The 19,703-nt window shown below is 31.2% G+C and overlaps 2 protein-coding genes across 6 annotated transcripts; both read left to right on the top strand.

The window, feature by feature from the left end:
• Positions 1–1,983: 1,983 nt before the first annotated feature.
• On the top strand, positions 1,984–17,213 carry LOC140443735 (uncharacterized). Of its 5 annotated transcripts, XM_072535153.1 has the most exons (6): positions 1,984–2,141; positions 2,194–2,313; positions 2,479–8,038; positions 15,985–16,781; positions 16,888–16,946; positions 17,091–17,213. In XM_072535153.1, the coding sequence occupies exons 1-3, from the start codon at positions 2,027–2,029 to the stop codon at positions 3,828–3,830; spliced, it is 1,587 nt and encodes a 528-aa protein (XP_072391254.1). In that variant the 5' UTR covers positions 1,984–2,026; the 3' UTR covers positions 3,831–8,038; positions 15,985–16,781; positions 16,888–16,946; positions 17,091–17,213. The 5 variants fall into 5 exon arrangements, with proteins under 5 accessions (XP_072391254.1, XP_072391276.1, XP_072391246.1 ...); XM_072535175.1 differs by having other exon boundaries at positions 16,153–16,781; positions 16,888–17,213; XM_072535145.1 differs by having other exon boundaries at positions 16,888–17,213.
• Positions 8,047–11,321, top strand: LOC140443760 (uncharacterized). Its single transcript, XM_072535189.1, has 2 exons — positions 8,047–8,548; positions 9,996–11,321. Exons 1-2 carry the CDS (start codon positions 8,326–8,328, stop codon positions 11,066–11,068), a joined length of 1,296 nt encoding a protein of 431 aa, XP_072391290.1. The 5' UTR covers positions 8,047–8,325; the 3' UTR covers positions 11,069–11,321.
• Positions 17,214–19,703: the final 2,490 nt, after the last annotated feature.

Here is a 19,703-nt window from a genome sequence, read left to right as displayed (position 1 = left end):
AGTTAGAATCTGTGGAGAGTGCATCACGTGACTAAAAACGAGCTCACTTCGGCCATATTGTTATGATCGTTTTGACAGATCGTGTATGATTGTTTACGTTTGTTGTTTTTCGAATATTTTTAATTTTATAATACTTTAATAAAAACTGTAATATTATATTGTGATAGTGCATAATAATGGTTTCTTGTACTCAACATAGTTGCAGTAGCAGAAGCAATGTTAATAAAAAATCTTCAGGAATAACGTTTCACAGGTTAGTATCCAAATATGTAAACAAAGTAATGGCCCGTACTTCAGAGAATAAATTAATAGTATTCTGCACCTTAAATGTGTAAGCTGTTCTGGCCATTTGTTTAAAAGTTATTGAAAATTTTTGTGTTTTTTAACATCCTGATATAAGGTAAGTGTATTTAATTAATTATTACAACCAAACTTTCATTCATAATACAGGCAAATGATAGTAACGTCTTAAAAGAGATGTATTTAGGCTACAAAACGATGTGTCTGTGTAACGTATTACTCGATTCGTTTTCGTTTAGAACAGCACTGGTTCCGTTTAAAACATGGCTGATTCCGTCTGCGCGAACGAGATGCGAGTACTTATTTTTTCAAGCAGAGTGGGCACTCTGCTGTGACCGTATTGTCACAGAATAATAAATAATCAGAATGCCCACTCAGCGTGAAAAAGCTGATTATTATCAAATAATTATTATTTGAATTATTTCAAAAATGTACTAAATTATTAATCTCTAAAAATTTAAATTACACTTGTCGTAACTTGTAACAAATTTCTCTATGTTTCCGTCTAAAATATGGCGATCGTGTCCTGACAAACTTCAAAGGCGCATCTGAGAGTGGGCATTCTGATTGTTATTTATTCTGTGCCAATGCTCCAAAATATACTCTGACCATCCCCACAGAATAATATGGTGATACAGTGTGGTAATATAATGGTATACAAGGTGGCTTTGGAACTTATTTTATAAATGACAAAAATATTTTGATGTTGACACGTGAAGTGACACACAAACCAGATCATAGATAAAGAATATATACTAGATGGTCTGTGAAGTGACACTGAAACTGGCAAGGGCAAATACCTAAGAATATAGACGCTTAGGTTATTATTCTTTGCAAATACTATGGGTGTTTATTGTTTATTCTTTGATATTATTTAACATTTTTTTTATTCAGTTTATTTTTGAGGAAAAAGTATAGAGAAAGTGCTAATGAAGTTAGCTACAAATGACGGACAGATTTGAATTTGGCAGTGTTGCCATATCACAAATAAATCACGAAATATATGCGATATAATAAAAGTTTTAAAAAGAACTTTAATTAATTTAAATTTAATTTATTATAAATTAAATTAACTTTAATGTAAAGATGCTATTTTAAATCATATTACGCACCACACTAAAGCGTCAAACGCACTTATAAAACTTAAATCGCTTAAATTAAAACGTTCTTGTACATTTAACACCCTTTCTGGTTCAACAATTGTTGTAGGCATTATTTTTAATTTAAATTTTGTATATAAAATACACAATTTAAATGTAGTAACGATCTAAAAAAGTTCCAGTAACTAGCTAATACATTAACAAAACGGTATTGAGGTACTATTTCATCCCAAAATTATAAGAAAATAGTCATAACATTGAAATCTGCTAAACATCTGTTGCAATCTGACAACTAGTGTTTTCAAAGTGTTGACAGTATTGTCAAGTTTATTTACTAATCTACCAAAGGCCAATTATATTTTTTTTTTCTAATAACAAACTGCAACTAATATCAAAAGAAACAAATATTCATTCGTTCGTGTTTCATATAAATTTAAAATTATTTGAAAAATCCCCGATTTCATAAAATAATATAATAAAAATGTACTGTTTCAAAACATATTTGAGGCATAAAACATATAGATAATAAGGACATGGCAATACCGCAAACACAAATTTGACATGACGTTTATATTATAGCCAACTTCATCGGCACTTTCTCTATACTTCTCCAATTTTTGATAACTATGGAATTTAAAATTGAAGTTAAAAGTGAAAATAATGAAAGACATAATATAGCAAGTCAGTTGTCCACATTAACAGCTATTGAAGGTTTGAAAAATGAAGGCGAAGATAAATTAGGTAAGACAAGTAACAAAAATGAGTGTTTGTAATTAATATTTATTATTAATAGAAGTAAAAGCTGAAATTAAGAAAGAATTTGCTGAAGATGACCAAGACTATATAAAGAGTCAGCTAATTACATCCATAGATCTTAAAGACTTGAAGAATGAACAAGATAAAGATAACTCAGGTGAGAGGATACTAATCATTATAGTTTTTCAAATAGGTTTGTTGCTTATAAGTGTTTGATCTCAAACTGGTGGAAATTTTTTTTCATAGACTGTATTGTTTAATCTAGTTTGATCATTATTCAATTTTTTTCTTACAGAAAAAAATGTTTTGATTTTTGTTTTAGGGTTTCCCCACGAGAACATATTCCAAATTATGAAAACAATAGATTCATATAATGAAGAACATGGTGAAAAGAAAACATGCAAATGTGAAATTTGTTTCAAGCAGTATACTACAGCAACTAGTTTGAAACTACATATGAGATTGCATATCAGAGAAAAACCTTACAAGTGTGAAATTTGTTTTAAACAGTTTAGTCTAGCAAGTAACTTGAAAATTCATTTGAGAATTCACACTGGAGAAAAACCTTACAAGTGTAAAATTTGTTTCAGGCAATTTTCTCAGTCAGGCGTTTTGAAACAACATATCAGATTTCACACTGGAGTAAAACCTTATCACTGTGACATTTGTTTTAAGTATTTTACTCTAGTAAGTAATATGAAAAAACATATGAGATTGCACACTGGATTGAACACTGGAGAAAATAAATGTGATATTTGTTTTAAGCAATTCACTACACCAGGTAATTTAAAAGTACATTTGAAACTGCATACTGGAGAAAAACCTTACAAGTGTGAAATTTGCTTTAAACAGTTTACTGAAGTAACTGATTTAAAAAGACATTTGACAGTGCACACTGGAGAAAAACCTTATAAGTGTGAAATTTGTTTTAAGCAGTTCAATGTAGCAAGTAATTTAAAAAGACATTTGAAAATTCACACTGCAGAAAGACCTTACAAGTGCGAAATTTGTTTTAAACAATTTTTTCAGAGAGATAGTTTAACAAAACATACAAAAATTCACACTGAGGGAAATCTTTCCAAGTGTGAAATTTGTCATAAGGAATTTTCTCAGGCTTGTCATTTGAAACAACATATGATAATGCATACTGGAGAAAAACCTTATAAGTGTAACATTTGTTTTAAGATGTTTTCTCAGTCAAGCTCTTTAAAACACCATGTGATGTTGCACACTGGAGAGAAGCCTTACAAGTGTGAAATTTGTTTTAAACCCTTTTTTCAAATAGGTACTTTCAACAAACATATGAAAGTTCACACTGAAAACAGTCCTAATAGATGTCAAATTTGTTTCAAGCAATTTTCTCAGGCAGATGCTTTGGAACGCCATATGAAAATTCACAGTGAAGAAAATACTAATAGATGTGAGGTTTGTTTTAAGCAACTTGCCCATAAAAGTTCCTTAAAAGAACACATGAAAATTCACACAGGAGAAAAACCGTACCAATGCGAAATTTGTTTGAAGCAATTTAGTGGTGCACAAAATTTGAAGAAACATACAAGAATACATACTGGAGAAAAACCTTACAAGTGTAAAATTTGTTTTAGGATGTTTTCTAGATCAGGTAATCTGAAAAGGCATGAAATGACACACCATAGCAAAACCTTACAAGTGTAAAATACATTTTAAGAAAAATATAAAGAAAGATCATTTAGGAACACATACCTGGCAAAATCTCAAAGCGTGAAATATGTTTTAAGAGATATTTTGAAACCTGTACATTAGATTTATTTGAGAAATTTATCCGCAAGTTCAACCTAGATTAAGGTTGTTAAATGAGATTTCGTCATTTTTTAGAGCAGATCATTTTAAAAAGGGGAAAAAAATGGATACCCAAAATGAAAAAAACTATATATTTTAATACTAATGTTATCAAAAAACACATTTTTTGCTGATAAAGTAATTTTTTTGTTTGTTAGAGATATTCAGAGTGAACTTACACAAGTTTGTTTTTAAGACACTTTTTAGGGTTAAGTAAGTTAGTAAGCCAATAGAGTTGTTCTTCCATTAATGGCACTCTCAATAATGTTTGAAACATTCTTCTCATTCTTCTTTTAAGCAATATACAACCAGTAATAACAATTATTCTGATATGACAGATTGTAAATTAATTTTTGTTTTTCTCATTTCCATAATAACGAAAGGTATACTGATGTACATCACAAATTCAACCATTTTACATTATTAGCTCTAATTTCAATTTTTTTTAGTAATAATACATGATTTCAAAGTGTACCAATAAAAAAATAGCCTAAAGTATTCGTGGATAACTGGTCTTCCTATATTTCACGCGTGTTTTAAAGACTTCAATATCCACTTATACTTAATATACTATACTGATAACGAATTTTGCAAAAATAATGAGTCCAATTTCCGTTTTACCATGCTGTTGCTATCAAACTGAGTATTTCATTTTATGTTGTATTTTGTTCGATGCATTAGATATTAATTTCTTTTTTAATTTAAAGTTTTAGATGTGATTGGATTAGGTTTTATTTTGTTATTTAATAGTCAATAATGATTTTTACAAAAACACTAATTGCAAGTTGACAACAGTGTTTAAAACTCAATTTTAATATATTTACTCCACAAAAAACAATATTAAGTCATATGTGGTACACTTTTGTTAAAACTTAAAAATTTAATATATTTAGATACTCAACAAAAAACAATATTAACTCATATGTAGTATACTCTTATTAAAACTTAAATTCAATATATTTACTCTGCAAAAAAAAAACAATATTAAGTCATATGGAGTCTCTTATTAAAATTTAAATTCAATATATTTACTCCGAAAAAAACAAATGTATATGTGGCAACATTGAACCTGCTCAGAATATTTTGTTATTATATATAAAAACATAGGTTAAAATAATAAATAATTGTATTTTCCATGTATGCCATATGCTAAATAAATAAACTACCGCAAATCGGCAGTGGAAAATGTTGTTAGTGACCGAAAGTTCACAAATTACACGGCAAAAAGGCACGTGTTTAAACTTTTGCGCGAATAAATCCAAAAATTTTTATTTTATTGGAAAAACTTGTATAAAATGAAGATTAGAGGAGTCCGTTTTTTTATTACCGTTAGATATGGCTGCTCAAAAGTAGACTTTTATTCATTAAACACAAAATCCAAACATCTTAAATAAACCTTTAAAATGACTACTAGTAAAATTGATTTGCATAAAAATTAAGGTTAGTTATAACTAAAATAGTCCGCTTATATTTTTTGTAAAGCAAAAAGTAACAAATCAGAAACCTTTCTGGATTAGCGAACCGACTTTATTATATCTTACATTAAATAAATATCTGGCAGTGCTCGCTCTATTGCCTGAATATAATTATCGCGATTTTTCGTGAACTGAGTACATTTTATCAACTTTATTGCTTTGCAAACAATATAATTTATTGCTTACAAAATACTATTTAGTGTTAACTACTAGTAGTACTATTTTCGAAAATTTGTTGTTTATAATTTAATGATAAAATAAAAATATTGACAATTCAAATATTGTCAAATATCAGAAACATTAATATGATCAAACGCAAATGTCATATACATTCTTGTACCGCATGTGGCCTGACTTTAAGGGATGCCCTAAAAAATATATTATATTTTTGCAAAATTTTGGAGTACGCTTAATTCGTAGAACAATTTTAACATTTGGTTTTAATGCAGATTTCACTCCGCTATAAAAAGTTTCTTAAAATACTTCTCAAAAGTTTTGATGTACAATAATTAGGGAAGCAGGAGTTCAACAATTTAGAATTTCCCATTGAGTTTCCTATGCCCCGTTTGGCAATTCACCACCCGGTACACAAACCATACATACCACAGCCACCTAAAGCTTACAAGCCGTGAAGTGAGAAAATTGGCAACGTTGGAGGTAGTCCGATAGCCCTGTGTTTATTTGGAGAGATTATGCTAATTTTGTTTGTATTTCTTGTATTATTGGTAAATTATTCGATTAAAAAACAGGTATGTATTTTTTACGTATATTGTAATAATTGTATGAAGCATTTAGATATATATTATTCAGACAAATAATACGTACAAACTGTTAAATTCACAAATTCAGACACTGCTTTAGTAATACAAACCCCAAGTCGATGTTAATTTATTGGTACAGGGAGTAGTAATATGATATTCTAACATATTTTTTTAATTACAGATGCCGAGACACTGCAGTGTACCAAATTGCAAATCAAATTATGCAACTACTTTAAAGTATGAAAAGGCCCAAAGTACATTCTCTTTTCCCAAAAACGATCACCTTCGTACTCAGTGGGTTAGATCTATTAACCGTGAAGATTTCACACTAACTTCTAGTTCGGTAGTATGTAAAAAACATTTTGATGCAACGGATATTATTGAAAGTGAGTCATTCATTGATAAAAATGGTACGGTTCTTCAACGAAATTTGGTTTTTCCCAAGTTGAAAGAGAATGTGATACCAAGAATTTTTGAAAACCAACCGTCATATTTATCTAACCCAAAACCACCAACAAGAAAAAATCCTGAAACTAGACAAGCAGAAATAAGTCTCTGGGAAGAAAATAATATAAAAGAACTCGAAAACAAAGACCTTATCGTGGATTTCAAGAAATTTTTACAGTGTTAGTGAGAGGGTTGAGTTAAAAAACTGGCAAATAAAAGTTGTAGAAGAAAGGATTTGTTTTTATTTATTAAATATTGACAATCAGTGCAGTGATGAGTGTATAAAAGTTATTTCAAACATTAACATTAGGAAGGAATTACTTGTATCTGTTTATGTGAAGGACATAAACAGATGTTTGTGGAACAACTGTTAGAGAACTATATTTTAAAATTTCTGTGATTTTCTCCAATACTTTGTTAAATAACTTCACGAAAAACAATAATAATGAAATTATGACAAAGAAACTAACTAAAAGTTTATCTAAAAAGCGCAAGCTTTCAACTTTCAAAAAATAAATACCTGGAATTTCAATAACATTTTTTTAAGCCACTCTTAATAAATATAATATTCGCTCAAGGGATACTAGAATTCAATAAACTGCAAGTTGTTTACAAAAATATTAAAAGATTATTTTCTTTTTTTTTAACATAAATTATGTAAATAATGTAAGCTGAATGCACTTGTATTACTTTTAAATTCTATTAATATTACACCTCATTGTATTCAATGTTTTGCAGTTTTAATAGATGTGATATATATGTACCTTATCAGACTATTTTGTACGATTTTTTACTTAATTCTAACTTTATAGCGAATATTATGATGTTCCTCTTTTATTTATTATTTTGTTGGGCTCTTTACAGTCGGACTACTTCTAACAGCTGATGCGGCGTTGCCATTTTTATTTCACGGCTTGTAAGCTTTAGGTGGCTGTGATACATACCCATACATGGTATGTATGGTTTGTGACCCGGTATATAAAAATGTATAAGTGTATACTTTCGGACAAAGGGAATAAATTTTTTGGTATAGAATAACTTTTTATTTATTATTTTACATTGCCTTTAAACGACTTTTTAAGCGGCGAATTCAAAATATACAATTTGAATTTGTCGCTAAATGTTTTAGTTTAATGCCCTAACACGTATGGCGCTAGAAACTCTCTCCGAACTGTGAATGTAGGAGATGCTAGCGGTAGCGTAGCGGTCAATGTGCTGTTGGTTGCGAGTTGCGCTCTTTCTGTTTCAGTGCCGTGTGCCGTAATCTACATGTCCATAATTATATTCTTTGCTAATAATTTATAAAAAAATCGAGGTTTGAGTTGAGGGTCAGTTCCGTTTAAATCACAAATCACCTCCTGTGGTTTCGTCCAATAAGAGGGTTAGGATAGGTTTAGGTTGTTTAGTGGTTTCATGAAGTGATTTATTAGTGTAAAATAAGGACATCATTTTTGTGAATATTGGTATTTGACTGTGTTGAAAATTGAAATTTACATCAAAGATCTTTGTTTACATTAAAGATGAAACATGCAATAAGCAATCAAAAGAAACAAGAAAATAATCTCATCGCTAATTTTTATATATTATATAAAAAATAATGGTAATAAGTAGTTTAGAATTACCAAAAAATAAAACAGTTTTTAAAAAGTATAAACCAGGCCTAACCAAATGGAAGTAAAACAAGAAGTCGGTGAGGAGACATGTAAAAATAATGAGTTAGATCATGCTTTTATAGGTAGCTTTAAATATGAAATTAAAGCGGAACACAATACGAATAGTACACATAATACATTGAATCATCTAGTTTCAAAGGAATTCGCAATAAAGTCTGAAATAGAAGAAGCTGAAATTAAACTTGAGCCAGTTGAAGAAAACAAAAAAAATGAAAGAGGTAAGTAAATAGGAATTCTTGTATAGTCCGTAATGTACTTAACAAAAAATAATGAACATATGCCTCTATATTTCTTGGTAAGGAAAAATTATCTAACATAACTACATACTCTTTAAATGCTTTATATTCCTTGGTAGTATAAATAAGATAATACTAAGTAACAATTTCTAATTGTTATTTTTATACTATGCGTCTATATTCTTTGAGATTACTGCAATAGTAATTTTCCACAAAACTAAATATTTATCAATAAAACAGTGAGTAATTTCCTATTAAAGCTACCTTTAAAACTTAGTGATTTTTATAAATGTAAAATATTTACCTACAGTTGAATAACTTGGTATTTTTCCCAAAGCACTTTATTTTGCTAATCTGTTGTAACACTTCTAGTGTGTCTATATCTTTGTCATTGCTTTCCATTTCAAAATAATCACTAAGAAAAATACTCTTGTTTGTTGGATAGCAGGTTTTGTCCAAAATCACTTATAGTAAAATAGTATTCGTTGTTAGTAACCTAATGATCACTATTAAATGAGTACCAAATCTTCTTATAATAAAAATCTAAATAAGAAATTTAGCTGTTTTCCTGTATTCCTCTGTAGTTACTACTTTATAGTTTCTTCTTCTATTTTTTAATCCTAGCTATCTTAGTGGTTGTAAATCTGTCTGTCTTTCCTGGGTTCCTTTGTCTTGACAACTTGTTCCTATTTTGACAACTTGTGAAGCATTTTTCTGCATACAGCATCTTAAAAGTGTCAATTCTTCTCCAAGAAAAACAATCCATTGGATATGGACATTTCCTTCACCATTCAATTGGTGCTTCTGGCCCTATTATAATTCATCAAAATGGATATTATTGAGATAAAAACCTCCTCTCTTCATCACTGTTATGTGGTGTAGGTAACTTTTTCTCTATTTTACCATTTATATATTTATATATAATACTAACTATTTTAGATCCTAATCCTCTCCGCATTTTATGATACTTTGCACAAGTGTTTCACTTTTTTGTGTTCTACATAAAAGTTAAAGAAAAATATTTGACATTGTGTCAGCTGTGAGCTGTGCTGTCCCCAAAGTTTCTGTTTGTTTTAAGCACAAAGTTAATTTCTATTTATTTTTGGAAAATTAACTAACCAAGGGAAAGACAATGAGTTTTAGATTGAAATCAACTTTTAAAATTCAGAAGATCTAAATTCAGATCAATTATTTTGGACAAAATATTCCAAATAAAGGCAATTATTTTTAATTTTTATTTAATAACTTTGTGAGCCAGTCGTATTAGATTGGGTTTATTAAGGGTACATGGAATTTTAATTTACATTTTTATATCTAAACTAGTGATGATTTCTGTAGAATTATTCATGAAATATAGTTAGTTTTATGTCTATTATCTTTTATTTCTTAATTCTCATGATTATATATCTATTTATAGTTTTTATTTTAGACTTTATTGAAGAGGAGAACACATTGGAAGTTATGGAAACAATTTCTGTACATACAAATAATAAAGAACAGTGCGTGAGTCAACCTGATTTGGAAAAAAAATTAAAATGTGAAATTTGTTTTAAGCAGTTTTCTAGAGCAAGTAATTTAAATGTACATTTGAGATTACATACAGGAGAAAAACCATACAAGTGCGAAATTTGTTTTATGCAGTTTACTTATAAAAGGTCTTTAAATGAACACATGAAAGTTCACACTGGAGAAACACTTAGTGTCCATAAGTGTGTAATTTGTTTTAAGCAGTTTATGTCAGCAACTACCTTGAAAAATCATATGAGAATGCACACTGGTGAGAAAGCTTACAAGTGTAAATTTTGTTTTAAGCAATGCACTACAACGAGTAATTTAAAAGTACATTTGAGACTGCATACTGGAGAAAAGCCTTACAGATGTGACATTTGTTTTAAGCAATTTGCTGAGAGATCTAATATGAAACTACATTTGAGAGTGCACACTGGAGAAAAGCCTTACATCTGTGAAATTTGTTCTAAGAAGTTTGCTCGAGCATATGACTTGACAAGTCATATGCGATTGCACACTGGAGAAAAACCTTATGAGTGTGAAATTTGTTTTAAGCAATGTACTACAGCAAGTAATTTAAAGGTACATTTAAGGTTGCATACTGGAGAAACACCATATAAGTGTGAAATTTGTTTTAAGCTGTTTTCCCAGACAGGTCATTTGAAACAACATATGAGAATGCACACTGGACAAACACCTGGAGTCCACAAGTGTGAAATTTGTTTTAAGCAGTGTACTACGGCAAGCAATTTAAAAGTACATTTGAGACTGCATACAGGAGAAAAGCCATACAAGTGCGAAATTTGTTTTATGCAGTTTACTTATAAAAGGTCTTTATATGAACATATGAAAGTTCACAACGAGGAGGAAACACTTGGTGTTCACACTGGGAAAAAACTTAATGTCCAAAAGTGTGAAATTTGTTTTAAGGAGTTTTCTCATGGTTCTAATTTGAAAATACATTTAGAAAAACATGCGGGAAAGATTATTTAAGTATACAATTTGTTTTAAAAGGCATTTCGCTATCAGTTACTGTAAAGGAAGATGTAAGAATTGTTAAATGGGCTTTTTTCTGTTACAGTATTAATTTTTTCTTCTATATTCATTTCCTCCTCTATTGGTTTTCTGACATCAAATTTTTGATGATTTTAAAGAGTTTTCTGTAGTGGTCTGCCCATACTTGCATTCATTATTCTCTCTCTCTCTCTCTCTCTCTCTCTCTCTATATATATATATATATATATATATATATATATATATATATATATATATATATACATACATTAAGTATTTGGCACAGTTGAACCTCATCTTCGTATTAAAAAATTCTCAATGTGTTAAAGTGTATATTAGTGTTTGTATTATATACTCTTTCTAATTTGACCCACATAGCCTTCGCTCAGGGTTTGTAATTGTATATTTAGCATTTTTTTAGAAGTATATATCTGTACCTTAGTGCTAAAACAACCAATGTCAAAATTTCTTGTGTTGAGTAATTCAGGTTTAAAGATTTGCCTAAAACTTTCATATTTTTTTACTTCGCTTCAGTTATACTTGGCTCTTTGTGATTTAGGCAACTTTAAGGTGATTCATACCTGATTGTTTTTCTGGGTCTTACCCTAATTTATTTTATTTGGTTAGTTAAAAAATATTGACATTGGTTGTTATTGCATAGAAATATTTACTACATGAAATAAGTAATAATCCCTTAACCGATGACATTGGTTGTTAATGTCAATGTGTTTTTTCACGTCAAAATCCGAAGTGTATTGGACTCAGTAATGAAATATAAACAGTCAATTATTAGAAATTTATAGAATAACAATTTTTTTATTAAAAATGAAAAAAACATTGTTTTCTCTGTTCTATAATATTAGGTATAGAAGATACATAACTGAAACATTACTTATTATTGAAACCAACGTAACATATTATAATTTACACTAGGTACATACATATTATCAACTTAAGCAAAATCATCTTCTGATTCTCCATTTTCCCTATCACCAGCAGTTTTCAGAGATTGAAAAAAAAGATGACTGGCGGGGTTGATGTATTTTAACAAACTGCATATGTCATCAATTTTTTTTTATCCAGCGGTCGCGGCTCTGCGTACCTGGGCAGTAAATTCCTATTATTAGAGGACGACCTCTGTCTTCTTCTGTTGATGTCAAAAATTTTAAATTCCTCCTTTTCGTCGAAACTTAATTTGTATTTTATCACCCTTGGTTCGCCTTTATTGAATTGGAGCCACTTTAATTTAAACCATGGCACTTTTTCGTTTTTGTGGATAAAAGTAGTTTTTAACAGCTTCTTGAAATCCAGAAAGTCATTCATGGTCATTTCCACGACATTTTATCTGTTTGCCCACAGATCTGATAAAATTTGCCCAATCGTGAGGCACTTCAATTTTCATGTTTGTCTTCTTTTTCCCTCTCTCAATTAGAGCATGGATCGTGTCGGCTTTCATGTGGGAATGCCCAGGTTCTAAAAATTTTTGGTTTATTGTCATAAGATTGTGTGCAAAATCATTATCTTTATTTTGTGCCAATCTCATCATAAAAAAACTGAACATTACCGCAACATAAATATTCCTATTTTGTCCTGGACAGGTGTCGCTGAAAAAGTTTACCACTTCAGTGCAAGTTGGGAGGCTCTGTAGGTAGGCCCAAAGACAAGAGGCTATTTCCTGGCCACCACGCTCCGCAACGGATTCATTCTACATGTAACAAATTGGTGTAGCTTTTTTATTTGATACGGTGTAAAGTGTAAGGTTGTATGTGCATAAGGATCGTTTATAAAAAGACACACTGTTATTTAGAAAGGGAGTAAGTAGACACTTTTCTAAGTCAAAACTGGCAAAAGCCACTTTCTCGTCATGTAGGGACATTTCCTTATCTTTTTTTTTCTCTAGATAAGATGTTTCAGCAAGGGTAAGGTGTGCCTCACGTTGCAATTTAAATTTATCGCACTTTTCGCAAGTGTCGTTATAAGGGCGTTTAAATGATAAATTAAAATTTTCAACAAAAATTTTTCGAATGGCCGACTCTTTTATTGTTGAGATAACTCCTTGCTCAATGCAGTAGTCTTGGAACAGCCTAAACATTTTTGAAATGGAAAGGTCACTCGAAAGATACTTTTTACTGGTTCTCTCTCGTGAATAGTGGCTTTCCACTGCTGGGAACATTGATATATGAGCCATAACTCTCTCTTTCTCTAAGTTGCATATTTTGGGCTGCTTTCCATGTTTTCCTCTCTTATCAGGGGGGCACAAATTAGTTCCTGTTTCTCTTTTTTTTTACAACTATCATTCGAATTTTCATTAGACTTATATCAAGAGTATTCAAGAACATCGTCTGACATACCTCAACTCCTGCAGTTGGCGAAGAAAATAAGACATACTTTCTAAAAAATTTTCTTCTGCTACTTTCTCCGTGCGAACGCAATCGTTCTGTTTGTTTTTTGTGTTGTGTAACACTGGAACTCAGAAACTGGTTCTGGGCATCTACTGGTAGTTGATAAAATTACTTAAAAATACGGTTTCTACTTTCTTCGGTAATCAGCTCTTTACATTTTTTTGAGCAGCATGGTGGTTTTAGAGACTTTGCTTTTATCGTTTTACCTGATGTTGTAACGTATTCTTTGCCTCTAGCCTTTGCAACTTGTCTCACATTTCTTTTCCAATCTTTTGCATTCCAATCTTCCTTTTTCTTGATGTCGGGTTTTGTTCTGGTCGTTTTGCAAATTCAACTGCTTCTCTAGGCAAACTTGGAGAAGCGTGATCCTCAGATTGTGAAGAGTCAGAATCGGACTTGCCTTCGGGGATGTACTCATCAGAGCTTCCGTCTGATAAATCTAAAAAATAGTTTAAACATAATTGAGTTAACTGCATAAATTTGAATAGCTTTCTACAAATGAAATAATGCAGTACAAACCATCTTTGTCTGATGAATCAGAGACCTCATTATGAAGCTGGCGCAAATAATTTGAGGGGCCAGGTGTAGGGTTTTTATAGTCTATATTCAGCGGCACAACATCGGTAACTGGTTGTAACTCAGTAAAATTTTTGGTTCCTCCATCATTTCATCGCAGTTAATGAATTCTCCTGCAAACATGAAAAGTTGTAACAGGCCTGTTCAACTGAGCATGTGCTCAATAATTTTATCTACCGAATTTAGCAGATAATAAGCCCAATACTATTTTGGTACAGAACAAACCTTTTTTGTTTAAGGAATCCAAGTCTTTCTCATGAAGGGGGCCAGAATTAATTTGCATAGGGTCAGAGTTGTTTTCTCTGCACAGCAATGCATTATCCGTTACTGGTTGAAACTCAGCAAACAATTGCTGTCCTAAGTATCCAGTTGAATTTGAGCTTTTCTGATCTGCAAAAGTAATATTTATAATAAAACGTTGAGCCTACCTTACACCTAAAAAATTGTTAACCATCTCACTAACTAACTAATGAAAGAGCAAGGCAACTGAGTATAATTGAAAAATAAGTAGGAAGATAACCATTTCTACTCACCATTCTTTGGTTTTGTACACAAAAGTACAAGTTGTGTTCCACGTTTCATGTTTACACAAAACAAAACACAAATTACCTGCTTAGCAAACAAATTTAGAATAAATCACAATAAGGTAAAAGATAAACTTTAAAAAAGTATGTAAAACAAGTTTCGTTTTTCTATAAAAATTAAAAACAACAAACAATATGAATGTTTCATCACGAATGGAATGTCCAATGTCAGCTTATTGACAAACAGTTTTGCCAATCTGACAACCAAAGTCGACATTGGTTGTTATTGCACAAAGATAAACCGATCTGAATCGAAACTAAAGATACCAATGTACACCCTGGCTTGACATTGGTTGTTTTTGCACTAAATTGCGATAAAAGTAAATAACCAAAGTATACGTTGGATGTTATAGCATTAAAAATATTTCTAGATAATGATGACATTGGTCTATCAGTTATACTCTACCTCTGAAATAGCACTAGTTGAGACATTGGTTGTTCGTGCACAATATAAAGGACACCGTATTGCACCCGTTGCGATGAAAAACCGAAAATCTCAATTTTTGACATTGGTTGTTTTAGCACCAAGGTACAGATATATAAGTACAAATGTCACTTATAAAAAATGCTAAATATACAACTACAGACCCTGAGCGAAGGCTATGTGGGTCAAATTAGAAAAAGTATATAATACAAACACTAATATACACTTTAACACATTGAGAATTTTTTAATATGAAGATGAGGTTCAACTGTGCCAAATACTTGTATATGGTGTACCTACAGATATTATCATTATTGATATTTATATAACAGAAAGAAAACTTAAACTTATGCTAAATAATGATAATGATAAAAATTATGCTGAAATCTAGGATTCTTTACATATTAAAAATTAACTAGTTAGTAGAAATATTAATCAATTCATTGTGACTTTTAGAATGATGAACTCATTTATTTAAATACAATCCCTGCCTGTACCAAGTCGAAGTAAAAAAGAAAGAAACTTACAATACTTTTTATAATCTTTTAACCACTATTCATAATATATTCGCAAGAGATACCTAATATAAATAAATATGTTTATTGTTAAAATATTGAGATGTGTAGAATTCTGATCAAAAAGAAATGTTTTAAAGAAATGAATACTTAAAAATAAATAAAACATGTAAATAACCAACAATACTTTATCACTAGTTTGTGAGCTGATTCTTTACAATTTTATGATTTGTCTTTAACATATTGAACTGTTTTTACAAATCTAATTTATTGACTTTATTTATTATAATACAATACTTCACCAAGTTTATTTTCATACATTTATTTTTGACAATGTTAAAAATGTCTGTCTAACTAATGTCTAATGTCATGTTAAAAACAAATATGTTTACAGCTTAGGGTAATGTCACATTAGTAGAGGGCAAATGAGAGTTCCGGCCGCACAACCCCCACCCCTTTGTTCACCCCCACTCCTACCCTGTATACCCCCACCCTAATTATACAAAAGTGGGGGGGGTATACAGGAGGAGAGCGTAATTTTTGTACGAAACGGAAAAATTAGCGAAACGGAGCGTCTCCTCCTAAAAATAAAAAGAAACAGAGCGGTGGTGCCACAAACTTTCGAAGTAGTGGCGGAAGTTCAAGCTCCTCCAACCACTGCAGCGTTACCGCAAACATCAAAACATTTTGAGGATATGTCAGACGCGGAAGAAGAGACGCCTGTACCTGTCGTCGATGGTTATCCCCCTACCGGGGATATTTTAAATATCTTTGATTGGGGGTCACTCCCTCAAGAAATGGTGGTGGAAAAACGAGAAACGTCGGCAGAAACCAAACCCATGACTAAGGCTCAAGTCTTTGAGAATAAATTAATGGATGAGATAGAGCCCTCATTTAAAAATGTTATGGGGACCTGCCTTGAAATCCATAAAAGTGTGGATGACCATCACAAATTATTCTGTGAGGACTTCAAGGAAGGATTTCTGTCGGCTCTGCAACGTCATATGGACCGCCTCCAGCACGTGTTGGACGTAAGTAAGGAGTATAGCTTACTCCTTGAGGAAGCCGTTCGTAATATTTTTACATATTCAGAAAAAATATGGGAGGCTTTCCACGAGGAGCAACGCAGACTCATAAAGGATCTGGGCAACGTAAAAAGTTTCCTGGCTCATGCGAGTTCAGATTCTCAAGGTAAGAATTTTTATTACAATAGGTTGCAACAATTTTACTAACAAAAATTTATAACAATGTTAATAATAACAATTACAATACTAATAATGTTTTTCGTTTGTTACAGAATTATTCAACAAAAATCTTGCTGGCGGCGTTTGACGATGTGAGGATTGAGTAAACCGTGTGAGTTTTAATACATTTTTTACCAAACAAAAATTTAGTTTATTCTCTATTGTGAAATTTTAATTTATTCTTTATAAAGTGTGATCATTAAATACCATAACGATATTTTAATTTGTTCTACATGCCGCTATTTCTTTGTTACAGATCCCATCCGACAACCTTGTATAGTTATTATTAATTAATTATAAATGTATATATTAATTATAGTTTGTATTTATGTGTATTTATTTATTTATATTTATTTTTAATAAAACGTATTTTACAATATACATGAGTTTTCCTTACTTTAAACTTGAAAGGTACAGTTTGGCAAATCTAGGAACAAGTTTGAAAATCTTACAATCACTATATGGTGTTTCAGCTATTGTAAGATTTTCAAACTCATTTCTATTTTTGACAAATTGTATCTAATTTTTTAAAACGATATTCATTCAACCATATTTACTTTTAACGAAGAGTTTAAAAATTATTTTTAACCAAGACATATTTTAACAAAAAGTTTAAAAAATTATTTTTTAACTTAGCTTTTATACTTAGCAAGTTTTACCCCCGATTACATAATAAAGTTAAAAGAGGTTTTAATTATTTGATAATCAATAGTTAAAGGTGACTATAAATTATTATAAAATTGGGTGTAAGCCCACAAAAATTTGTTTTCCCCATAATTCAAGCGAGTTGTTAATCAGTTATTTGTGCTATAATTACAAAACCATTTTAAATAAGTAAGGAGAGTTCACTACAGTTCAAGTTTTATGCGAATGCGAAGCGAGTCTGGTTTCTTCATAAATTCCTTTTCCACATCTTAACTCAGGTGTGACTTTATCGTCATTTGCACCATAATTCTAAAAGAACTTTGAATTTAGTTTTAAATGACAAAACGGTGAAAATTGTGATTTGCGGGTTGTAACAAAAGGGTGGGGGTAAGTTTGTAAATAATTTATTATCAATTACATTTTCAGATGGTGTATCGTATACAAGGTAAATTATAACTTAACATGTTGTAAATTATTATAACATTTATTTCCAACATTTACTTAAAGTTCTATTATTACATCGACAAGATCGGGTGGTACAATCATAGGTTCCCAACAAATTTTTTCTGTCTCACACACACACACACACACCCGTTTTCTATATCCATATTATCATCGACGTTATCTTCTCCATCTATTTCATCATCCGTCCCGTCATCCTCTGAAGAAGAGTCCTCCGGGATTGTTGAGAGACTCCATGCAGATCGCAGCAGGTTTGTTCTAGAATCGCATGGGCCGGGATCAATAGTGCCGCTACTTACCACCCAGTCCGTGCTAGAATCACATATATCACTATCAACATTGACTAACATGCTTAATGAAGGATAGATTTCGGTAATCGCTATACCTTTCGAACTCTTGTGTGTATGTGACTATTTTCGATTTCTGTCGCAGATACGACTCCCACCACCAGGCTATTAAGGTTAAAAAGTAAAACAAACAATGGTGAATACCCGGTCACGGACACGCAGGTACCGCTCTTACCACCAGACTAATAAGGTTAAAAAGTAAAGCGAAAAAAAAAAAAGACCGGGTGAATAACCTGTTAAGGTTTTATTGGTTTTATATTTTATTTTTTTTTACTTTTTTGTTTTTTACTTTTTGACGTGACAACGTCTTAAATTAGGTTGTGGCTCGGAGTCACTCATGAAAAAGTGTAACGCCCGCTTACGTCTGTTACGCTGAGTCACCGAACGAGAGAGAGGCCCGCCGGACCGGCGAATGCCTTGCGTCTCTCTCCCACTCAAACATGATCGGTCCGCTGCGCGCGCAGCACTAGAGAATTAGGCGCGTTGAATCGATGCGTGCTTGTGTCTCTGTCTTTCTCGAGCGTTCTTGGCGTTGGAAAACCGAGAAAGCGTCATAATACAAGTTCACACGTGTGGTTAAAGTATCGTCAGCTGTGTCTGTAGTGAAAATGTGGAGTGCTTAGATTCGTCATTTACAACAATAAAGGTAAATAATTGTACACTAATATTTCATTATCGTAAACTATGATTGATTGATTAATTGTTAGATTAACACAAAAGTTGAGAAACTGAGTTTATAGGTTATGTCATACTATTGACAAATGTTGATAGTGTTAAGTAAATTATTAGTTTAAATCACTCTGCAATCAATCGTAATTCAGTCGATTGAGAAGAAACAGCGCGTTTCAACTGCAAACAACTATTGTGCAATTTAATAATATTCATATCAATAAATATTCTACCGAGAAAAAGACGTTGTCACGTAAAATCTTCGCCCGTAAAACCGACTTTACAGGCAACCGATAGTTTTTTGTTGATATTATCAACATTTTCTGTTTTATAACACAATTAGTGTTATTTATGTGACAAGTTTAAAAACTTTTAGGTTTATACTTCCCATTCATTATAATGTTACGTATATATATTATTTTTCAGTATAACTTTTGAGTCAAACATGTGTCTTGACGATGGTAACTGGGGTAGTATGCGTTCGTTTGAGGATCGTTTACTATCATTTCGATTTTGGAGAGGTCTATTCGATTCTATGTAGTTAGCAGTTTCTTCTTTTAGAAGAAAATACACAAATGGGAATCATACGATATACCTATTGATGAACACATAAAGTATTCGACATGCCTGTTTGCAAGACCGATGAAATCGAATACATTTAAACCTGATGATAAACCGAATATTTTGGTTAAATCAAAACCGAAACTTGAAAACTTTAAAATTTATGATTGTTTTTTAACTGTAAT

Source organism: Diabrotica undecimpunctata, chromosome 1 (assembly GCF_040954645.1).
Source record: "Diabrotica undecimpunctata isolate CICGRU chromosome 1, icDiaUnde3, whole genome shotgun sequence".
Classification (NCBI taxonomy): Eukaryota; Metazoa; Arthropoda; class Insecta; order Coleoptera; family Chrysomelidae; genus Diabrotica; species Diabrotica undecimpunctata.
Note: the sequence above shows the minus strand (reverse complement) of the source record. Positions and strands in the feature narration are given on the sequence as shown.